General features: G+C 38.0%; 1 protein-coding gene across 1 annotated transcript in view; it reads right to left on the bottom strand.

The window, feature by feature from the left end:
* tmtops2b (teleost multiple tissue opsin 2b) overlaps window positions 1–20,985 on the bottom strand; it is an 82,560-nt gene that overhangs the window by 17,152 nt on the left and 44,423 nt on the right. Inside the window, exon 2 of the mRNA XM_081368978.1 lies at window positions 6,883–7,208. Coding sequence (XP_081225104.1) covers window positions 6,883–7,208 — 326 coding nt within the window. The remainder of the gene's footprint in view (window positions 1–6,882; window positions 7,209–20,985) is intronic.

The following is a 20,985-nucleotide window of genomic DNA, read 5'->3' as shown; positions in this document are numbered from 1 at the left end:
GACATGACACGGAAGAGTTCGGCGTCAATGCTCGCTCGAGTGTCAGTGGGATCCAGCTGAGAGAGGGGGGCGGGGTCCGCGGAGCCCGACCATTCCTCACTTTCAGATGCCGCCATAGAAACAGCGTCGTCCAGTTCTTCTGCTGACAGACCGAAAGAGACGAGACCTGCCGCTTCAGAAGAGGGGCGTTGGTCGCTCTGTGAGAACAGGACTGGAGATGAAGGCGCGGGCGAAGCGTGCGGGGAGAGACCCGGCGTGCATTCGTCCAGATGAGCGCGTTCAGGAGGCCTCTGGTCGCGCCGCTTCTTCCTACGGGGCTCACGGGGCGCCGAAGATGGAAGGTGGGCGGGAACACTCAGCGAGGCGGCGGAAGATCTGGCACGGAGCGTGGCAACAGGCATTCCGTCACAGTGGAGGCAGCCGCCTTTAGTGAGCGCTGCCTCGGCGTGCTCAGGGCCGAGGCAGGCAACACACCGCATGAGTCACACACGGTGAGCGGCATTTGAAACAACGCCGCGCGCTGTGAAAACAGCGATTTGCTCTCTTAGAATGCTCTTTTTGAGTTAGAAAAAAGGATACTCGTCGGATGCCACAGGGAAACGCTCAGCTTGGCAGACGCCGAGATGCGAAGCAGTTCCGCTGGAAGGCTGTTCGACGACGAGCGGCTTCACTCTGGAGAGAATCAGCGACGAGGTGAGTCGAAAGCTGAAGGAGATAAAATCTGTCAAATGGCGGATTCTCTGTGTATTTATACTCTTCTGTCACGTGCGGTTTCGCGCGCTTGACTCTGGCAGAGTGCCAAGCGCCCCGATTGGTCCGCGCTCCTCTGCTGATCCGCCATTGGTTCGTACAGTTGCTTTGCACAAGCCAATCAGCACGCTCACGCGAGCTTCTAGCTCTTGCATGTGCTGCAGCAATGCGTTTTAAAATAAAGGCTTCAATATTCTCGAGAAAAGGAGTTTTCCCACAGCGTTTTCAACGCAGTACGAGAGAACGTTCTCGTAAGGGAACCCCCATTATTTAAACCCATAGGAAAATCTTGATGGAACCACTGGCGAATTAGTGTTCCGGTATTTGACGTCAAGACTGCAGCACTCTATTATTTCTAGTAAATGCACAGCTATGAAGTTCCCGGTCTTTTGTCCCTATTACAGTTCCACATCACTTTGGCCAATTATTTCAGTAATTTAAGAGGCCTAATAAATTAGTTTTACACTAGTTGAATATTCTGTTATAAGTAAATGGATTGTGAATGTAATTTCATGGTGAATTTAAAGAGAGGTTTGTGAATTATATTTCAAAATATACAGCACGAGGAAGAGGTAAATTGAGGTAGAATATCAAACATTGATATTTTATTTTTTGAATGGCCAGGCAGTAGCATTATTGCCTTTTAATCCATCCATAATGTTATGATGGTCAACTTACAATAACTCAGAAACAATAACCTTACTGTACATTTTTCTGTACACAAGTTCTGATTTCATTATGACACTGTGGGTGGGGATGAAAGTAAGTGCTTATTTATCTTTGACACTATCCTTCATGAGGACCCTTCATGAAATGAAGGAGCACCTTACCAATGCTCAAAGTGCACTCTGAAGCCTGAAAAGTCCTGTATAAGCCACAACATTCAATTCAAATAGTATTTTTAATTTGCATGCCTTTCAGAAATGACAAAACAACAGTCTGTACATATCGGAATTCTTTGTGCATTATGTAGAATTGCAACTTGTAAACTCATGATTAACAAAGTACACTTGCAGAATGATTTAAATATTACTAATATCACTTCTGGGATTTATTCATTTTGAAAACGTGTTGAGACTGACACTATGGGTTGCACTTGAGAGCCAACATCTCTGTAATTTCAGGAAAGGCCAATGAGAACTGGCGAGTGGAATTTGCATGCCAGCCCTTTCCCCGGACATATGGGTATAAAATTAGGCTGGTGTGCTGCACACTTTCAGCTTTGTTCTTCGGGGCACTTGTGGAATCAAATCTATGAATCCGATCATCTCTCCAGTGCTGCCGGATCCTGTAGCACATTTCAGTGGTCTCATAAGTGCAGGGAGTTCCCCTTGGGTGTTTCGGCGGCAGATAAAAGAGGCAACTGTCCTCTGCATGGCGGATCACGCCTTTTTAAAGATGCATTTTCATCCGTGCCCTTCTGTCCAGGGCATGTACGTTTACTTTATCTCTGGTGGGGAGTTCTCACAAAGTTTTTCAGGTCAGAATTCTGAAAGATCTGCAAGGGGTATAGTATCAACCAAGAGGTGATGCAGGACCTGCACTCAGCAACCGTCTGTGCCTTACGGGCTACGAAGGTCGCGCCGCAGGCTCTGGATCAGACGATATCCACATTCGTGGTCCAGGAGCGCCACCTGTGGCTCAACCTTGCAGAGATGCGGGATGAAGAGAAAGTACACTTTCTTGATGCTCCAATCTCCAAAGGTTGCTTTTCCAGCGACACTGCCAAGGACTTTGCACAGCAGTTGTCTACAGTGAAAATGCAGACGGAGGCCATCAAGCACATTTTGGCGGCCCCTTGCGAAGGCTGCACCGGCCCCACCACCATTTGGGTCAGCAGCTCAACCCCCAAAGAGGTCATCTCGCAGGAAAGTAGCACTGCCTTCCCGTCAGCAGACTGAAAAACCCTGACAATAATTTGAAGCGGCCCTGAGATGGGCGACCCAGGGAAGGAGAGGAGAGGCTGCCGATGAGTGAGGATAGGCCTTACTCCCGATGAAGGGACTGGAGGAGAATTTTTTTGTTTGTTTTATACTAATCCAAGTTTTTGGTTTTCCGAAACCAAAATTATTCAGGGCTGTGAATAAATATTCATATTATATGCGATCAAAGGCTTTTTGTGCATCTTCCGATAACAGCACCTAAAGTACATAAAGTACACTGAACAAAATTATAAACGCAACACTTGTTTTTGCCCCCATTTTTCATGAGCTGAACTCAAAGGTCTAAGACTTTTTCTATGTACACAAAAGGCCTAATTCTCTCAAATATTGTTCACAAATCTGTCTAAATCTGTGTTAGTGAGCACTTCTCCTTTGCCAAGATAATCCATCCACCTCACAGGTCACACCTCATCAAGATGCTGATTAGACAGCATGATTATTGCACAGGTGTGCCTTAGGCTGGCCACATTAAAAGACCACTCTAAAATGTGCAGTTTTACTGTATTGGGGGGGGGGGGGTCCAGGGGGTCTGAAAACCAGTCAGTATCTGGCATGACCACCATTTGCCTCACGCAGTGCAACACATCTCCTTCGCCACGATACAGCCATTTCTTACCACTTCAAGTTGTGTGCGACGGTCGTTTAAAGCAAGTCACTTAAAAAAATTGTGCGAACAAATGATACTGCGGTGGCTGTTGCTGACTATTTATATCTAGCGGGTTTGGTGTCTCATGTCACAAATCCAATGACTCTGGTAGTGACAATTCTATCTTACCAATTAGTGATCAGCAGTGTTTACACGTCACATTTTAGTACCGGTAAGGCTTGGTTGTAACTGAGGAGGTCCTAAAAAAAGTACCAGGTCCTAGGTAATGTACACAGTGGAAAACCCCCCAAAAGTGAGCCGTACCAAGCCATAACATGCAGTGAAAAAGTGCCATTAGTTGCTCGCATTGCGCCTTTATTGCGCCATTGCGCCTTCTGTGGCCTGGACCTTGACTTGTTTGTCTGTTTTCCTCCACCGTCACACTCTAGGCCATCTTATCTGGTTTGGTGCGTGTACAGTGCACATCTTCACATCTTGCCGTCCAAACCGGAACCAGGGACCCCAATTGTCAGTCTCGATACAACGTCTTGTTTCATCCATCAGGGAACAGAGATTACAATAGTAACTGAGACGTTCATGCAATATACTTGCATCCAAACACCCCCACACAGAAACACAATGGCAAAAAACAAATGTTGTTTATGGTTTGAATGCATAAAATGCATTTCACAGTTTAATCTGTTTCATGTTGAAGACTCATGTGTCTTAAATAGCCATTAATGAAAAAAGAGGCTAACCAGTCAAAGCTCTACAACTCGCTATAAACTTTCTCTTTTGTTCTTACACATCTACATAACTCCATTGATTAACATCTGTAGTCACACTTGCTTTGTGTAATTGTGCAGCTGGGACAGTCTATTTGTTCCATTTGATTGTCTCCTCTACCAAGAGACATTAAACTCTTCACCAGTTATCGATCACTGCTGTCCAAGATAGAATAAAGAAAAGAGAAGGTGCAGAAATGAAATGAGGCTGAATGGATTAGCCATGTTCCACGGAGAGTCGCAACTGAAGGAAAGTACAGAGAAAGCACTGGTTAAGAATTTGAGCCATGTACAGTTCAAACGTGAGAGGTTGATATATAACCAATAACCTCATATATATATTATATATTATGAAATGTCGACCCAGGATAAGTTACAGGACTGTGCAAACATTAGGAGTGCATGAAGCTTGAATAAAGTTTTTTTTTTTTTTTTTTTTAAAGCACATGGTCTGTTCTTTCTTTTGATATATTGAATAATCAAATATTCATACAACAGAATATTCTGGGGGCCATGAAACTTTTCTAAAAATGATCAAAAACGCTGTTCAGTGGGTGATGATTTTATTATTTTATTTTTTAAACGCTGACGGGGAAAGAGTTAAGTATTTGCCTTTTTAAATCCAAACAGCAATGCCAAGAAATCTTCCTTGTCAGGTTGCTAGCTAAGCACATAAGAAATTCTCTCTAGCATAAATTTTCTTCTGGATCAAGCTTAGATAGATAATATTTGTTAAGACTTTTCATTCCAACTGAGCTGAGAGTTGAATTCTTAATGGCTCTATGTAAACGTCACTAATGAATTTGCAAGGCTTTCTAATTACATTCACTATAATTGACATTTACAGAAACTCCTCTTCCTCCTTGATCTTCAGTGAAGTAAAGGCTCATTTATTTGTTACAAGCACCTGTCCTCCCTCTGCGTAAATGAAATTTCTCTGATTGATGGTGAGTAGATGGGATTAATGTCTGAACATGTCAAGGTACCCAATTTATTACATGGACCCTTCACATTATATATGAAGCATCATATGCAAGCTTCAGATTTGCACCCAGCAAGTCACAGATGTAAGTGTGAGAAAATGTTTTGATTAATATTACATCAGATTTTTGATAAACTGCATATATCAGGATCTGTCACACATGCAGGCTTGTACAATAAAGCTGTCCTTCTCAAGCCAGAGTGAAATTTTATCCTCCTCACAGCAGCCAACTGAACCCAATTGCATTCCAGTGACTGGGACGCCCTGATAATATAGCATCCAAATCCAATCACACTGCTATACACACAAATGAGATTTGATGCACTCTTAACTGGTTTTTAAAGGAACCAGCAACTTGGGCAGAACATGCTGTAAATGTATAAGAAAATAATAATTTTTTTCATGTTTAAAATGAAGAAAACTGTCTTGAGGACAGAATAGCACTTTTTTAAGATTATGTTCTTACTGTACAGGATGTATGGTCACCACGACAACATAAAGCTTATTTGTTCAGGTTACAGGTAAGCTTTTCAAAGCCCTTTTCATTTCTCTTTTATTGCTTTCAGGAGGGAGAATAAATCTATTCAGAGTTGGCATCTGACAAGGTGTATATTTTACTTCTCAGTTGAAAAAGAAAAAGAAAAGAATGTCAAGAAAAAAGAAAGCATGTTATTTATCGCTTTCACGATCATAAAAAGCGATGGTGGCCAGACTTACAGTAAGAAAATAAAAAAAATATTATTTTTGTCATGACATTAACTCTTTCACCGCCATTGACGGAAATTTAAGTAATTTGTGAGATAATGCTTATTTTTTGCCATGACATTAACTCTTTCCCTGCCATTGACAGAAATTTAAGTCATGAGATAACGCTTCCCCGCCATTGATGGAATTTTCCAACTTTCCGTGTTTTCATTGTAATACGGTAGGGGGCGTTATTACGCATCTTCTGAAAGAGTACAGAATCTCGGGGTCAAAACACATGCGAAGAAGATAAAGAAATAAGCAACATCATGTGTAATCATATGCTTATAGCATATGAAGCTTATGAATGAGATGTCGACCCAGGACAAGCTATAGGACTGTGAAGCTTTGTGAGTGTTGATGGACTCGATCTACTCCATGTACTCGATTTTGATCATCGTTCTGAATCCGATCCAGATGTAGTCTTTGACAAAAAGTTTCTCAGCTTTTTGCTCAAAATGGTGCTTTTTACATGAAACGTACCCACATTCAAGAGTTGCTAAAATAAAAGAATGCATGAAGCTAGAATTTTTATGAAAATGATCAAAAACACTGGCGGTGGCTGGCAACTTTTTTTTAAAAATGCTGTTGGGGAAAGAATTAATTCAGATCTTTCTTGTCCAGTGGGTTGTTTTTGGCCAAAACATGCTGCAAATTGGACAAATACGTGATTGTCATGAGCAGCAACTATGTTTGCTTAAAAATGCAAATTACTGCAGATTATATACAATCACACTCTAGGCAAGTTCTCTGGAAGGGTTTAGGTTTTTTTGTCTCGACAGGTTTCTTCTACTGCTCATGATTCTAAAAAAAAAAAAACAAAAAAAAAAACATGGGTTTAATCGAACCGTTAACAAAGTTGGATAACCAGTTTTCTTTTCCAGCAACCAATTAAACAGTCCCCTTCCTCTCTGAATTAGCACTTCAGTAGGTTTGTCTGAATGTGGATGATTCAGTGTGCATCCAGAGAATTGGCAGCATCTTCAAACATCTTGAGATCCTGTCAGAGTCTTTACAAATTCAGTAACATAAAATCATTTTTTGCCTCTAATCCCAGGCAGTTTTTTGACACAGCACAGAAACGCAGTTTACCTGTTTGACAGCATAGAGCAGTCTTCCATAGCAGTAGACCATGATGAGCACTGGTAAACCCAAGCAGAATATAAACAGGCAGATGATGTAGGCATGGGACTGGGCCGTGCGCTGGGTCCATGATACAGAACAGCTGGTTCCCGCTCCCTCCAGCCCGTAACTACTCCAGCCCAGAAGAGGGGGCACTGTCCAGATCAAAGAGTACAGCCAAGAACCCCCTACTGCCAGAAGAGGTTTGCGATAGTCTGGACCCCGTTTATGGTACATCGTCAATGTGCTGTAGCGGTCGTAAGAAAGAACCACCAAGGATATTAGAGACACGATACCTGAGAGAGAAAGAGGACAAACAGTAAAGGTCTGTTCCACACGAGGACGTTAACTATGATGATAAAACGATAAAAAAAAGAAACCTCCTCTCACTGTGTGTGTGTGTGAGTGTGTTACTTTAAGAGAGCTAACATACATCTGTTGTTTTATTTTCTTCATTTTTTTATTAATTTTATAATCATTAGTCATTTATGTGGATATAATTTTATTCATTATTTTATTATTATTAATGTATGTCATTTTATGTTTTGTTTCCTGCCTCTGCTCTTCTTTGGCTTTCTCAGTCAAACTCTCAGGCTGATAGAAATTTCATAACGTGTAAATATTTGTGTGAACATAAAAGTATTCATCAACTGGGACATATAATGAACAAATTTCATTTGAAGAGCAGAAATGGAATAATGAGTCCCCGAACAAAGGGGGGTCAATATCAAAAGCATTCATTATCTGGTGTTGCCACATGCTTTAAGGACTACAGAGCATCTCATCCTCATGGACTGCACAAGATATTTGCCAGTTATTGGTGTGAGGTGTTACTCCACTCTTCCACCAATGCATTTGCAAGTTTTCAAACACGTCTGGTGGGACATATGGTTACACGTGGTTTGGCACAGCAAAAACAATCAGCTCTCTCCTTGTAGCATTGTCTTAAAGTCCCCCTGTGGTGAAAATCAAGTTTTTAATGTTGTTTGTATGTCTATGTGGTGTTTTAAATTCCTAAGTCAACTCCATTGCTGAGGATTTTCTCTTTTAAACTGCAGTGAAAAAAAGACGCTATCGAAATCACTGGTGTTTCTGACAGCACAAACTACCCTAAAACCAATCACGTCAACATGCTGGCAGGCTTTAGCATATCATTAAGGGGGGTCTCAAGAGAAGCCAGGTTATCCCTGTATTTATTTATTTTTGTTGATATGAAAAATCTGATGATTCCATTTCTGATGTTTGTCTGAAGGGGAACATAGCTTGTGTAACATTAGCAACACATTATTAGCTGTTTGATAACAAGCAAAAGGCTAATCATATTAATTACTGTTATGTGTCTGACGGTATAAAGAGCGATACCATTGTGCATAGTTTACCTCGGTAAGTTGATTCTGTGAGGTGCGTGAGTGGAGGTGGGGCTAATTAGCATATTCATGGATCTTCATATACTAAATGAAGCTAGGGTGTAGAGTTACATTCGAGCTATTTTATGGCATGACAAAAAAAAAAATTCACTGGAAGAAAACATTAAAATCTACCGCCTGTAAACTCTTACTCAAGGTTTCACAGACAAGGCTTAAGCCTAGTCCCAGACTAAAATACATGTCTGAGCTGTTTTAACAGAAAGCCACTTGCACTGACATATCTTAAAATATAAAATCATCAAGCCAAGGTACTCGAGAATTTAAGGAAATATATAAAAAGCCTTTATTCAGTCATGGCTTAGGCAATTAAAAACAGGTAACACATAACTGTGAGCAGATAACCCAAAACCTTTAGGACACTTAGAAATGTTCAATTTTATTAGATTTAGATTATCCAACCAATCCAAAACAACCAATCACAAGCACGAATATGTACCTTTAATTGCACCAAGCTGATCATTCACTTATTCATTTGTTCACAGACACGGAACACATACAGTACTAAAACAATGGGTGGGATTTACTGCGTGAACAAATCACAGCCAATCATAGCGTGATGGTGGCATTGCCTCCTCTCACGTGACTTTCCCTCATTCATTCATTCTCAATAACCCCCCACTAAACCCACCACACACATTAAACTCAATGGGCTCAGGGGAGGCAATGACTTTTGGGGCCACTGTAGATTCTCAAAAGTCTTGGTTGATTTGGTTTATTATTGTCTCCAGAGCACCAATAAAGGCCAAGTCCAAAAGGTTGTACAATGTGTATCTCTGAAAAAATAAGCTTTTTTAGAGGTCTTCATTGAAAAAGCCACATAGGGACATGAACTGTCATTTCATATTTGTCACTTCAAGGCTTTTGCCACAATGAAAATCCCCTTCAGCTGTTTCACCCTCAGACTTTTCCAGTACACACACACATTATACACTGTAAAAACTAAAGGAGCCTCAAGTATCCTGTTGGATACTCAAGGAACTTCAAAATGTAATTTTGGTGCCTCAAAGCTCTTTTTCCTATAGAAGGGTAACTGGAAGAGCATTGACAATCTTTGAGGTTCTTGCTGGAACTTATGGGATCCTTTAAGCACTTTGTATTTACTTCAGAGGTTCTGGAGTCACCTTTTCATTACTATGAGACCTCGAAGTGCTTATAGGGGAAAATAGAGGAACTTGAATGCGATAGAAGGGTTATTGGAAGATCTTTTAACATTTAAGTGGTTCCTGGAAGATCTCTTATGTTAAAGCCAGCATCTGGAGGAACCCAATGGTTCAGTGAGGCCTGAATTAGATTATTATTCTATTATTATTATTATTATTATTATCCTATTATTATTATTATAGGCAAGTTTGATTCAGTATACATACCCAGGTGAAAAAGATGTACTATTAAATGTATAAAAAATGTACTTGAGTGTGTTTTTAGTAGACCTACAATACAAATATACTTTAATGCATTTTTAATACATTTAACAGTAACCTAGTCTTTTTCACTTGGGTAGCTTACATATATTTAGTATAGGCCTATTTTATTAAGTCATTTAAACCTTAAACAACAACACTAAATAATAATAATATTATATGAAGAAGAAGAAGCAGGAGGAGAAAAGTTTTATTCAGTCACGAAACTGCTGCTATTCCTCTGCTGTCGTCGCTTCAGATATGCTTGCGCTGCTCGCGCGCAACAAAGCTCAGCTGATCGTCATCAGGAAACTAACGGCTCCTCTCATCAAAGCTTCCGCCGTTTATTCGGCTCTCCATTACAAGGTTTGTAAACTCGCCAAATAAATATAAATACAGAGTCTACTCACTATATATTTAAACACACATATATATAAACTAAATTTATTATACATCACTACGTTTTTACAGTGTTTACCACTCGTTTATTGCACAGTATCTGGTATGAAGGTTTTAGCCGCGATGCTAACTAACTTATGTTGATCTAATGAACAAATGGAAATGATTGACTTATTGTCTTAGATTGATTTAGTCATTCAATTCAACATATTTTGTACAACTGTGTCTTCAAATTGCTGATATAGCCTAACTAATTTAGAAAATTCTCTGATTCTTCGCGTTTGTTATGAATAACAAAAACAGGTTATAGTTTGCTCTGTTTTTGTTTAGCCTAACGTTAACTTTACTTACTACAGGTGCCCTCATTCTCTCAAATACCATTTTAAAGCCATTTACTGGTCAATAAATATTATGTTGTGAATAATCAGCTTTTTTCTTTTGTTTCCCCAGAACAACCATTACATTTCTAAAATAATCTGAACTTTTCAGTGGCAACATTGAATTACAGTAAGGTACCTGCACCACATGCTGTACTTTATTACTATGAACTTTCTCTGTGTGCAATTGTATTGTTTGACTGTGTACTTGTGTTTTTTAATCAGTTACTCTCTGAAAATCTTTTCTCATGATCTCAAATCTCATTCATGTTACTCAGAAAAATAATATCACAGGTTTGATTCACAAAAAATGCTATAGACATTTTAACTCTGAATTATAATTTCAAGTTTAGTTTTTTTCGACAAAAAAATAAATAAAAAAAAGGAAAAAGCAATTAGGCTTCAGAAGACTTGCAACACAACCCATAACACATGAGTTGTGAACTCATTGATTATTTTTAGGATCTTTTCTGGGACATTTTTGGAGCTTAACCATTTTTACATAAATTGTTGCATTGAATTGAACTAGACAAGTGTACATAAGAATGGTTTCATGAATGATTTACACATTTGTTTTCTGCTTGTGTTTCATGCAGTGAAACTGAATGGTGACTGGGGTTGCATTATGCCTGAGATCTGCTTTTGGGTTCCACAGACAGAAAGTCAAACAGGTTTGGAACGTCACAAGGCTGAGGAAATTATTTAAATTTCACAACTATCACTTTAATAACATTACTAACAGTAAATTTTGTACTTTGCAGGGATCTCGGTAAGCTGAAATACAAGTTTGAACAAGAATAAAAATCCTCCTGTAGACCTGAAAATCATCGAAGTGCCTGGACCATCCACCAGAAAAGAAGAAAAACAAACGGAAAACGATGCTGTACCTTTTCACTTTTCTAACTCGTTAAGTACCTCACACCAACTTGGTCCCATAGTGACATTTTTGACCACAAACGAAATTGCTGATCGTGTGGATTCTTAGTGAAATGACTGGAATTAACCAGTGAACATTCACAGAACAACAGATCATTTTACTGCACCTTAACTCTGTTTCGGGTCGAAGCCTCTACTTCTACTTCCTCTATCTTGTTTCATGAGAATACTCAACAACCATTTATGAACACTGTTTATTCAAGTCACACATTTAAGCTTTTCAAAAGCCATAGTGTACATTACAGTCTCCAGTCTAACGGCATCCCAGACTTAAACATTTTATGATTCAAAATAGCTGAATAACTAACCATCAGAGATTTCAGTATAGAGATAAAGGTTACAGCACAATGAGTGTATATTAGCACTGTTGTTTGTTTTTGGCATCTGATAGAGCTTTTGGACTTGGAAACAGTGATGTCAGACTAACCATCGGACTGAAACACAAATGTTTTAAAGTTAAGTATGATGGACATTTTTAATTAGTTCAAATGTAATTTTATTTACATTGATTTATTTCATGGAACATTATGTGTTTCCATGCATTTTGTTGAGATGTCTTTTCTTGTTTATCTATTGTATATACATGGTTGATTATTCATGTTGCTTATGTATTATACTATTTTTTTGTGTGTTCATTGATATTAATCTGTAGTTAGCTTTTTTCCCCATGTGCATGGAAGTGTATGTATAAAAATGAATATCAAATATGTAATAAACAATTCTTATTTTGTATTTGGTTCAATTTGTTTATTATAATAGAAGTCAAAGGTAACCATAGTAACAACATGAAATTAAATATTAAAAAAAAAAATGAAATTTGGTTCCTGGAGGCACCCAAAGTGGTTCCACACAGTGCCTAATATAAGAGTTCCTCAGGAAACCTGTGTGGTTCCTCAGAGAACCGGCCCTTTTTAAAGGGTGCCTAGAGGATCTACAGACGGTTCCGCCGGTGTGGCAAAGTGAAGAACCCCAAAAGGTTCCTCCAGGCACCTTTTATTTTTACAGTGTAGAGACAAACTTTCTTTGGTGTATTCTTTATTATTCCATTAAACCGCGTCCTGTGTCTCTACTCCAAATGTTCTGTCCTTCATTAACCATAATAAAAACTCTTCCTCAAAAAGACATAGTAATGAGTTAGCAATGCAAGGTTGTGGTCAAACTCTTTCTGAAAAAAAAAAAAAAAACACACACACACACACACTTAGAAAATGGTACATTTTCATTGTTATGCCCTTTCACACCCTGAGATCTTGGTCCTTTCTCTCCTTAATAAAAATCAATTCAATCTTATCTATAATGAAAAGTAATGAGCAAGGCAGCACAGTATGAAGCTCTTCAGTCCACATTACAAACCTCTCAATAAGCACTCGACTAATGGACAGGGATAAGTCCTCCGGAAAATGAAAAATTGCATGTGTTTGTACGGTCCGTATACTATTTGATCATTTCATTTCCTGTTTGGAATGGAATAACGAGAAATGAAAACCAGCTCGTTTATTCGTTTTTTTTTTTTTTTTATATCGAACCCATAAACCGATTTGTAAACCAGAAACGAAAAATGAAAAATCGAGCCAAAATAAAAATGTTCGTTTTTTAAACTAAACAAAAAAAACGAATAAACAAGCTGGTTTTCATTTCTCGTTATTCCATTCCAAAAAGGAAATGAAATGATCAAAAAGTGCATGGACCTTGTACAAATGGCCTCTCATTGTCACAATGTAATGGCCATGAAATCAATGAAATGTTAGAGAAGCTGACTTAATGAGTTTAGGTCCCTCAATATCAGCAAGACATGAGACTGTATTACTGTATTTTTTGAAGAATTTTCCACATAGCAGCAAGAAACTGTCAAAATATTAAGACAAGTTGGGTGATCTGTTTGATTTATATGAGGAAAAGTATAAATAAATAGAGAGAGGGAAACAGGGGAGCAGCTATAGAGTGAGAGACAGAAAACAGAGTAGGGGAAGAACACATACAGTGTTAGGAACACAGTCAGGTTTGGCTTCCTAACAGACGCAGCGTGTATCTCCTGCTGCAGAGCCCTGCTGTGAAATGAGGCTGCATGAGATACGGCTCAGATGAAAAGAACACATTCACCTTAGTTCCTTTCAAAGGAACTTTAGATATACAAAGTATATATATATATACAGTACTGTGCAAAAGTCTTAGGCATGTTAATATCCCTTTTTTAAGTCAGTTATTTATATATTTTGCTGTAGTGAGTCAGTAGGAAATATCAGTTTACATTTCCAAACATTCTTTTTGCCATTAATTGTAATAATCTAGTTAGATTTATGTATGCACAAGGAGTCTGACAACAGCCGGTATGATCTGATCTCACCATCATTGAGTCCGTCTGTGACTACATGAAGAAACAGAAAAAACAGAGACAGACTAAATCCAGAAAAACTGCGGGAATATATATATATATATATATATATATATATATATATATATATATATATATATATATATATATATATATATATATATATATATATATATATATATATATATATACCTATTTTCATTGTCATTTAAGTGAAATGACTGAACTTAAATATACAAGCTTGATAAAAATTATCATTCTAGAAGAAAATTTCAGATGGCACTTTGAGATTGAGATTGAGTCCGTCTGTGACTACATGAAGAAACAGAAAAAACAGAGACAGACTAAATCCAGAAAAACTGCGGGAATATAAATATATATATATATATATATATATATATATACATATATATATATATATATATATACATATATATATACATATATATATACATATATATATATATATATATATATATATATATATATATATATATACATATATATATATACATATATATATATATATATATATATACATATATATATATATATATATATATACATATATATATATACATATATATATATATATATATATATATACATATATATATATATATATATATATATATATATATATATATATATATATATATATATATATATTACCTATTTTCATTGTAATTTAAGTGAAATACTAATACTGTGTTTGACCCCTTTCGCCTTCAGAACTGCCTTAATTCTACGTGGCATTGATTCAACAAGGTGCTGAAAGCATTCTTTAGAAATGTTGGCCCATATTGATAGGATAGCATCTTGCAGTTGATGGAAATTTGTGGGATGCACATCCAGGGCACGAAGCTCCCGTTCCAACACATCCCAACGATGCTTTATTGGGTTGAGATCTGGTGACTGTGGGGGCCATTTTAATACAGTGAACTCATTGTCATGTTCAAGAAACCAATTTGAAATGATTCGAGCTTTGTGACATGGTGCATTATCCTGCTGGAAGTAGCCATCAGAGGATGGGTACATGGTGGTCATAAAGGGATGGACATGGTCAGAAACAATGCTCAGGTAGGCCGTGGCATTTAAACGATGCCCAATTGTTACTAAGGGGCCTAAAGTGTGCCAAGAAAACATCCCCCACACCATTACACCACCACCACCAGCCTGCACAGTGGTAACAAGGCATGATGGATCCATGTTCTCATTCTGTTTACGCCAAATTCTGACTCTACCATCTGAATGTCTCAACAGAAATCGAGACTCATCAGACCAGGCAACATTTTTCCAGTCTTCAACTGTCCAATTTTGGTGAGCTCGTGCAAATTGTAGCCTCTTTTTCCTATTTGTAGTGGAGCTGAGTGGTACCCGGTGGGGTCTTCTGCTGTTGTAGCCCATCCGCCTCAAGGTTGTGTGTGTTGTGGCTTCACAAATGCTTTGCTGCATACCTCGGTTGTAACGAGTGGTTATTTCAGTCAAAGTTGCTCTTCTATCAGCTTGAATCAGTCGGCCCATTCTCCTCTGACCTCTAGCATCAACAAGGCATTTTCGCCCACAGGACTGCCGCATACTGGATGTTTTTCCCTTTTCACACCATTCTTTGTAAACCCTAGAAATGGTTGTGCGTGAAAATCCCAGTAACTGAGTAGATTGTGAAATACTCAGACCGGCCCGTCTGGCACCAACAACCATGCCACGCTCAAAATTGCTTAAATCACCTTTCTTTCCCATTCTGACATTCAGTTTGGAGTTCAGGAGATTGTCTTGACCAGGACCACACCCCTAAATGCATTGAAGCAACTGCCATGTGATTGGTTGATTAGATAATTGCATTAATGAGAAATTGAACAGGTGTTCCTAATAATCCTTTAGGTGAGTGTATATTTATATATAATATATATAAATATACACTAATATTATTATACTATTATTATATTATTATTATACTAATTATTATTATTATTATTATATATTGCTAGATGTTTTGCTATAAATTATAGACATGTCTTCTAAGGATTTTTTTCTCATTTCTCTCAGATATTTTGCTTTATTTCCAGATCATAGGCTCGTTCTTACGTACTAGAGCACATTCGCACATGCACACTCTTCTAAAACAACGGATTAAATCTCTTGACAAACTAAAAGACGTAAATGACATTTGTATGTATTCCAAATAAAAGATTTAGATTGTACTAAATGTCAGCTTGCTTATTTGGCTCAAGATAAGAATTTATTGAGTCCACATGTCATGCAAACAAGAAACTATTCTTCTAACCACAGGTTGAGATCTGTCGTTCCGACCACTCAACTTTGCGATGCTGTTTGCGAATGTTCGTTAGAACTATGTGTTCGTTCAAACACCGACTTGTTGAACTATGCTGATAACGACTGAACTTGTGACCATAGTTGGCTAACAATGTTTTTGGGAAACACATCCCCTGTTTAGTTCCTGTCTCTATGAAGCCCATCCTTCTGAAAAGTGCAGTGTGCTCTGATTGGTCGGCTGTATCAGTGTGTTGTCATTGGTCAACCGCTTCGAGGGTGTTTGGGAAATGTCATGCCCCTTACAATAACCACGAATTTAACCACGGCGGGGTGGTGGGCTTTTTATTTTGGGCAGGAATTGTTTAAATGAGTAATATCGTGATGTGTAAGTTCCCGGAAGAAAACTAAAGACTACAATCAAGCCATTGCAGTGCATTCAGAAACAGTGCTTACTTGAGAATAACTCCCCTTTGAGTGGTCACTCTTTAAAAGTCTTGTTTGCCCTGGCTACATTTTTGATTGTCATTTTCCCTGTTGTTCTGCCCATGTTTGACTTTGTCTTGGACTACAAATCTCTGCTGCCTGCCTACACTTGTGTTTGCCTGGACTGTCGTTGCTGCTGTTTGCTGCCTGCCCTCATCCTCTGCCTGTTATGACCACCTTTACTGCTCTGCCTCTGATATTGTTTGCCCTGGTATTTCGATCCTCACCTAACTGTACCCTGAACTTGCTTTGTTTTTAATAAACCGCACATGGATTCCATTCAGCCTGTTTTGCGGGGTTTTTTTTTTTTTTTTTTTTTTTTTTTTAATGAATGATTTGATATCTGAATGTTAATGCTAATTTCCAACAAGCAGGAATATGTAAGTCAAGTGTAAGAAAACTAGTGCTTTGGGAGGTGTCTAATTATTGTAAATATTGGTATTGTTGTTTTATGTTATTGTTTCATTATACTGTACAATTGAAGCTACAACCACTGATCTATATAGAATGACTATATAGATCAGTGGTTACAACATGGAAGTGAGAAAAATGCAAATACATTTTCTGATTGAAAATTAATTTAAAAAATTCAATTTTCTTAGCTTTATGTTGATGGAACGAAGTAAAAAAGTTGAATATTTCATAAGTTATGGAAGCTTGTTTATGCCAAAGAATAAAAAATAAAAAAGGTAATTGCGACTTTTTTATTTCACATTTCGAACTTTTTTTTTTCACAAATGTGAGTTTACATCAGAATTGTGTGATATAAAGTCGCAATTGCAAGTTATAAAGTCAGAATTGTGAGATATAAACTGAGAAAAAAACAATTGTGAGAAATAAATCTTTCTTCCTCAGAATTGGACTTTATAACACGGATTGCGACTTTATATCTTACAATTCTGAGAAAAGATGTCAGAATTACGAGATATCAACTCGCACTTGTGAGAAAAAAAAGTCAGAATTGCGAGTTTATTTATACCTCGCAATTGTGAGTTTATATCTCGCAATTCTGACTTTATGACATGCAATTGCGACTTAATATCATGCAATTCTGACTTCACAAGATTTTTTTGTCTCAAAATTGCGAGTTTATATCACTCAATTCTGAGAATAAAGTCAGAGTTGTGAGATGTAAACTCGCAATTTTGAGATAAAAAGTCACAATTATTAGAATAATTATAAATGACAATTATAAAATGTTTTATTCTGTGGTGGAAACAAGCTTCCATAATAAGTAATTCCAAAAGCATTCAGGTATCATAAAAGCAGTCCATACAACCTATATTGTGCACTATATTCCAAGTTTTGAATATCTTGCCTGCAGTAGCGTAGCCAGGAATCACAATGTGGGTGGGCCCAGAGAAAATCAGGTGGGCACAGCCTAAAATGCATCTGTTATCAAAATAGGCCAACACAACTACACCTGCTTGAATACACCACAGTTTAATCAGAGCACAAGCATGTAAGTCATCATAAGCAGTGTTAATAAAGAACAGAACGATAAGAACAGCATTTCCACTGCGCGCGGCCAGGCCACACCACACACACACGCGCATCTGACAGATGCGAAACAACATCATCAAATCAGCAGCAGGACAGTAGTGGACAGTGTGTAAAAACCAAAAACAATGCTTGGTCATAGTCTGGCTCAGCGGCCACATAAACCACGTTATATAAACAACATTGACTAGGCAACTACATAAACGTAGATTGGCTTACTTTTGATGACTAGCTTATAACAGGAGACGACGGGGCTGGGGGTCGCACACAGTTTTAAATTCGAACACATTATTATCTGAGTGTACACACACCGGCGGTGTCTGTCCGCTGCGACCAGCAACGGCTCAGGACCTTGTTCAAAATCTTGCCGCGTCACAGAGCGCTATTTACATAGTTTTATATTAAATTTACATTTATTTGTCTCAAATCGTAGTTAATGAATCTGACTTCACCCTGGGCTGCAATATACGTTTAGTTTTATATTCATGTACAGAAATCAGCTGCTTGAATTAAATTTGCTGACATTATCGGATTTTCAGGTGAGAGTTGTCCTAGACGCGGCGCTGCGCGTCCAGTGTGCGACCCCCTTAAGAGTTGAACACTGCAATGATTTCGTTATAGTCCAACGATTCAGTCAATTCTCCTGAACATCTGCATTATCTTCCTCCTGTGGTGGCTGGTGGCCGTGGTCTTTTTGACACAAACTTGTTGCTCTGTTTCATTTTAGTTTAACATAACGTTCCTTAGCTAAACTTCAGTGTCCCTCTGTGAAATGTGCTCGTCGTTGTGAAGGGGGGATGGGCTGTTCGCAATCATCCGAGTCTGCGCGCTACGCGGGCATTTCGTCATCACCATGACAACCAAACAAGAATCAAGAAACATTAAGATTTATTTTTATAGGTCAAAATTGTTATAATCGCAACATAATTTCCTAGGCTACCTTGTGAGGCCACTGAGTGACTAGATGGGCCTGACTGACAGGGCCCACCCAGGCCCACCCGTAGCTACGCGAGTGCTTGCCTGGTTGGATATTTTTCCAAATACATACGGTCTCATGCTAAGACCAATGATGTTCATGTGTTAAGCTTAAACTTCAAAATAGTGTGATATTAATATGATATATATTATCTATATATCTATATATATTAATATATATTATTAATTATTATTCTGGTTCTAAGGTCATCCCATAAACTTTAATTTTAAATGTCTTTCTGTTTTTATGGTTTCATTTTAAATATAATTTAAAAAATGTGTACTGTATGTTTTAACACATTGAAGGATGAATCAAAATGAGTTTTTGTTGTAATCAATAGCAAGTTGCATTTAACCTGGAATATTCCTTTAACAATAAAGTATATTATTACAGCAGTATTCCCTGTGGTGAAAGTTTGCTTTTCTCCTCTCATGTACTGTTATTTAAATTGTTCTACACATCCTTCACTGTGATAAGAGATAATGACTACACTATCAGCAACACAATGAACAGACCCTGGCCATGTGTGATAAGGATATATAATCGATGTTTGCTTATTCTTCAAGGAATTTCTGTAACCATTATTAACACTAACCTTTGGACATTCAATGTAATTTATATTAATTAAAAATTGTAAAATGAAAATTTAAACAGGCGGTTCATATGGAACAATATTTGTTCAGTCATGTTATGTGAAACTAAGAGGAAAATATATCAGATGTGCTCATAAGAGAGACCTTGGAGACATTATTTTAGTTTGGCATGGTGACTCAGGTCAGCTTCAGGCTAGTGCAGATAGATAGTGTATAAAGAGAAATAACCAGACATAGTGCTAAAAAGCATCCAGCAACATAGTCTCACTTAAGCAGAACTTTACCTGATTTAAGGTCTGGGCTCTAAAGCAAGGCTCTAAAGCTCTTTAGCAAGAGTCCTAAAACCCAGAAACGAGTTTCATTTCTGAACTTCTATCATCATCCTCCTTCCAAAGCACAGGCAAAGCCCTGCTACTTGGGCGCAGAGATATCAGATATCTTGGGTGCAGAAATAGCGGATTTCAGTTGTTGCAGCAGCATGATATCTCTGCGCCCAAGTAGCAGTGCTTTGACTGTGCTTCCCCCTCAATATAGTCTCAAGTCAATATCTGCCTAGGAAATCACCTAGTCTTAATCTGCATTGCTATTTGTACTCGTGAATACGCAAGCCACAAGAAGTAATTAGTTTTTTTTTTTTTTTCACTTTTACTCACGGCATGCTATCCGGCAACAAAGGATTCCATTGATTATGCTAAGATAAGCTAGCGGCGGCGCTGCCAGACTAAGGCCATGCATGCACTGAGACAAAAATGCATTTGCCCACCTAAATAGGGGAGACGGTGAATAACCCCTATTCCAAAAAACAGTGGCGTGTTCCTCTAATGAATTTCTTTCCCTCTCGTTAGTGTAAATTAGTCAGTCTGGTGAAACGGTGTTTACTGAATCAACATCTGACCCCACTATCGCTACTATCTGCAATGTCTGTCTCAAAGAGAAAAAAGATTACTGAATGGCTGTGTGAAAGTGACCCTACAACCTTGATGTCATGTGTTTCTATGTGAGCCTGTACTGCCACTGTCAAACATTTAGCTAGAAGCTATCACACCATTAGGGATTTAGCCTACCTCAGGAATATATGGATGACTTGCTTTTATATTAAGCTACTTCAGCTATGAAACACTCTTCAAACATGAAACCGAGGAAAATCCATGGTGGAAAGAATTTAGAATCAAAGAAACACATCCCACTCAACTAAAAAGTTTCCAATTTCATTTGAAATTTTCATGGTGGGGAGCCCCACACAAAATGAAATCTCATTGAAGTGAAGTTTTCTTTGTGTGCTTTGTCACATGAAGTGGATTAGATACAACACAGACATTTCAGATATTTTCATGAAGCAACAGAAACACTTTTCATTCACTGCTTTATGTATTTAT

This window comes from Scardinius erythrophthalmus (assembly GCF_964197995.2).
Source record: "Scardinius erythrophthalmus genome assembly, chromosome: 6".
NCBI classification, from domain to species: Eukaryota; Metazoa; Chordata; class Actinopteri; order Cypriniformes; family Leuciscidae; genus Scardinius; species Scardinius erythrophthalmus.
This window is presented reverse-complemented; position numbering and strand designations above follow the sequence as displayed.